This window comes from Apis dorsata, unplaced genomic scaffold, assembly GCF_000469605.1.
Source record: "Apis dorsata unplaced genomic scaffold, Apis dorsata 1.3 scaffold_577, whole genome shotgun sequence".
NCBI classification, from domain to species: domain Eukaryota; kingdom Metazoa; phylum Arthropoda; class Insecta; order Hymenoptera; family Apidae; genus Apis; species Apis dorsata.
Genome location: NW_006263787.1, coordinates 638225 through 641615, shown reverse-complemented (window position 1 = coordinate 641615; position 3391 = coordinate 638225). Strand labels below are relative to the sequence as shown.

Here is a 3391-nt window from a genome sequence, read left to right as displayed (position 1 = left end):
TTTTTTTTCTCTCCCTCTCCAACTTCGACCTATATATATATATATATATATATATATATTTCTTCTTTAAATTAATTCGAGGACTTGTAAGCGTCAATGTCGTCGTTTGGAACGAAGATTTAACGAGGAGTAATCATTCGAGTTTTTCATCTAGCACAATGACAGCGAAATTATTACAACGTCCAGCTGGATGATGGACTACTACTAGATCGTCTGGAAACGCATCGACGATTCGAAAAGTCTATTCCGGTCGGTTTATTCTTAACAGATATCCCATTTCTGCATTGCCGCGTATTTTTAACCGTGGCCCACATCCGAGCTCGTTGATTATTTCCTCGCGTAATCGAATAGCCTCGTCTTCTTCTCGTTTCGTGACGTTCATCGGCGAGAAATAAAAAAAAAAAAAAAAAAAAAAAAAAAAAAGAGGAGGACGAAAGAGAAAGAGCATTTCTCTTTCTTCGTTCACGAAAGCTATGCGGCCACTTTGCATGTCATTTCGTCGCGTTTCCCTTTCCTCGAATGCTCCGGTAATTCTTTTTAACGATCTTACTGACCGGCGCCGCGATTAAAATTTATCACCGTAATAACGTTACACCCTGAGAGGAAAAAAATACAGACAGCACGTTGCTAGCGTAAATATTCATAAATACCCTCGCTCTATTTGCTACCACCGCAGCCATTAAGGTCCCAGCCTTTTAAGACGTGTGATAAGCTTAGCGCGGAATGATTGGTCGGCCGTAAGTGAATCTGTTATTTATATTTCTATTAGTGCACCTATTCAACGTAAATTTCTCTACGTTACGTCAAACGAAAGGAAAAGTGTAATTTTATGGACCAGTAGATCAGAAATTCTATCCTCTTAATGCTCAAAATAAATCCTCGAGCAAAATTCACTTACTTAAAAATCGATTTTACATCTCTCATAATTGCGTCAAAGATTTTCTATAAAATCTTTTGTCATCCTTCCTAGAGCTTTTTCTCGAAAAAGAGAGATGTACCAGCCTCAAGTTCGTCCTCAAGATCCCTCCAAAGCAGAGAGAGAACGGTACATACGCGATTAGACACGCTATCGAATTCGTCGGCGTGCGGTGGCGTAGCGGGACAGCTTCCATTACGTCTTCATGAATCGAAGGACGCGAAATGGAATGGAAAAATGGCGGTTGGGATCGTGACAGCTCAACTCCTCTTCCTGGACGGGCGAGGAGGAGGATTCAGGCTGTTGAGCCACGATGCCACCGCCGATGGAAACCGTGCGAAGAGGCGCGAGGTGAAATCCGGTCCATTGTCATGTGGCCGAGGATCACGTAAGGTCACACACTCTCCGAGCCCTACGTGGAAACAACAAAGGCGTCAAGTTTCGTAACGAGCGACAGAGTGTCGGTTTTATTGTTAGAAAACGGACTGGCTCTTCGTCCGGAGGAGCACACCGTTTCGGTTTAGTCATCCGTGGCCTCGATCCTCCAGACGTCGTATCCCACGATCCGTTGCCACGCTGATAAGACGGTTGCGTGAGAATCTTGGGGAATGTGTTTTAGGCATTGGCTCGTTAATTCGTGTTGATTCGTTTTTAAATATACAGCCTTGTGGACTTTTGAATTTATCAATACGATATATCTCTGTCTCTGCATTTCTGTTATAAATTCTGAATTCCAGAAATATCTTTCTGATTAATCCTTTTCACTGTCAATTAAATTAATACAATAGATATGTTATTATATCTTGGGTTGGGAATGTAAATGTACATAAAATTTGTGAAGATGTATGAAGTTATATCTTCGAGACAAAGATTGTAGAATGTTTGTTTCTTTTGTTAGAATTTTGTATATGTTATAAGATTTTGAGCAACTTTTTCCTATTTGTATAACCGGAAATCACTTTTAATTTATTTATTTACAAAAGAGAGTTCTGCTAAATTTGTAAACACGCGCGTTTACGCAACTCTCCTTTCTCTTTTCTTCTTCTTCGTACGTATCTCTTGCGTATACAATTTACCGAGTACAATCACTTGGAATGAGTTTTGTAAAAAAAAACACGGAAAACGACGGGATCGACATTTCTATTTGAACGATTATATAAATCGGATCGGTTTACATTAATTAGAGAGAATTAAAATTTAAATCTGATTAAAAGCGCGTGTTCGAAAAAGAAAAAGAATATGAATTTTTATGCAAAGAAATTCATGTAACTTGGTGGAGACTATAGTTTTTCCTCTTACGCATGCCGGAAGAATCATTCATCTTCCACAGCTTACGTACGGTGTCACAGTCGATTGCGAGAGATCGTAGGTAAAAGCAGCCGAGCTCGGAACGCTTTCTACAATTAATTACAACGCACGATAGCGTCCTCTACGGTGGTCCTTAATTTGTCGCTACATCAAACGCAAATTGATTATCAACTGGTGCCACTGGTGGCCGCTAAACATTCGCCACGAGTCGTTAATCTCGCACGAAACGTTTCTCCTCATTCTCGAACCGAGTCCGACCACCGTACGTATCATGAGTCACGTCTCCTCTGAATCGCGTCATTAGTTCGTTGTAATCTTCCACCAGTCTCCCTCCCCCTCTCTCTCTCTTGCAAATAAAATAAGAAAAGATAGAGAGAGAAAGAAAAAAATAAGTTAAACTTCGAATTAATCGAGTGTAAATTTATCGAGATCTAGACTCTGATTCCTCGATCCAGGATCCATCCTCGGAACGAATATCGCCATATTGGCGAGTGAGAGAAAGAATGGAAGGAGAGGGTTCTTTTGCTTGCTTATGACCTGCACGGTTGTTACTTATGCAAATGGGATGCGCGATTAAGGTCGCGTTTCGTAACTTTCCCTTTAATTAAGGGCACAAGGTTTGCAATTCTCGCTCACCTCGCGCTCTCGTTGATTCCTCGCAGGGTGGCGGCGATGATTCGGACGAAGATACACAGTGCGCCCTCAGCGAGAATTGGACATTCGAGAAGAAAACGAGGCGCTGGTCCCGCGTGTGCGACATGACGCAAGCGAACGTGGAGAGGTTGCAGGCGATCAGCAGCGGGCAGACGGTGCAATCCGAGGAGGATTCCCTGGAGGATCGGTTGGAGGCGGAGGAGGCCGAGGACACGATGCTGGACACGCTCAGATACAGCAGCCTGCCGCCTGGCACGCTTCCCGACGAGATCGGGCCGAGATTTCGGAGAACCGGGTCCGAGAGGCTGAGGGATGGGGCGAAAGCTTTCCTGAGGCGGGTCGAGTCGTTGAAGTCCCGGCGACGGAAGCACCAAAATCGGGACGGGATAGTGATCAGCGGCCCCCAAATACTGGACGTGATCTCGATGCAGCAGAAGATGAAGGAGCTGAACTGCGTGGACGTGTCGCCGACGGGCCCCTCGCCGGTCTCGTTCAACGATCTTCTGCCGGGCT

The 3391-nt window shown here is 44.0% G+C and overlaps 1 protein-coding gene and 1 long non-coding RNA gene across 2 annotated transcripts in view; both read left to right on the top strand.

Moving 5' to 3' along the window:
* Positions 1 to 3391, top strand: part of LOC102678781 (rho GTPase-activating protein 7-like) — a 212828-nt gene that overhangs the window by 206005 nt on the left and 3432 nt on the right. The window contains exon 9 of the mRNA XM_006621078.2: positions 2887 to 3388. Coding sequence (XP_006621141.1) covers positions 2887 to 3388 — 502 coding nt within the window. The remainder of the gene's footprint in view (positions 1 to 2886; positions 3389 to 3391) is intronic.
* Positions 1737 to 2601, top strand: LOC116186303. The gene is made up of 2 exons (XR_004151267.1): positions 1737 to 1800; positions 1843 to 2601. It is a non-coding gene; the product is annotated as an uncharacterized LOC116186303 (long non-coding RNA).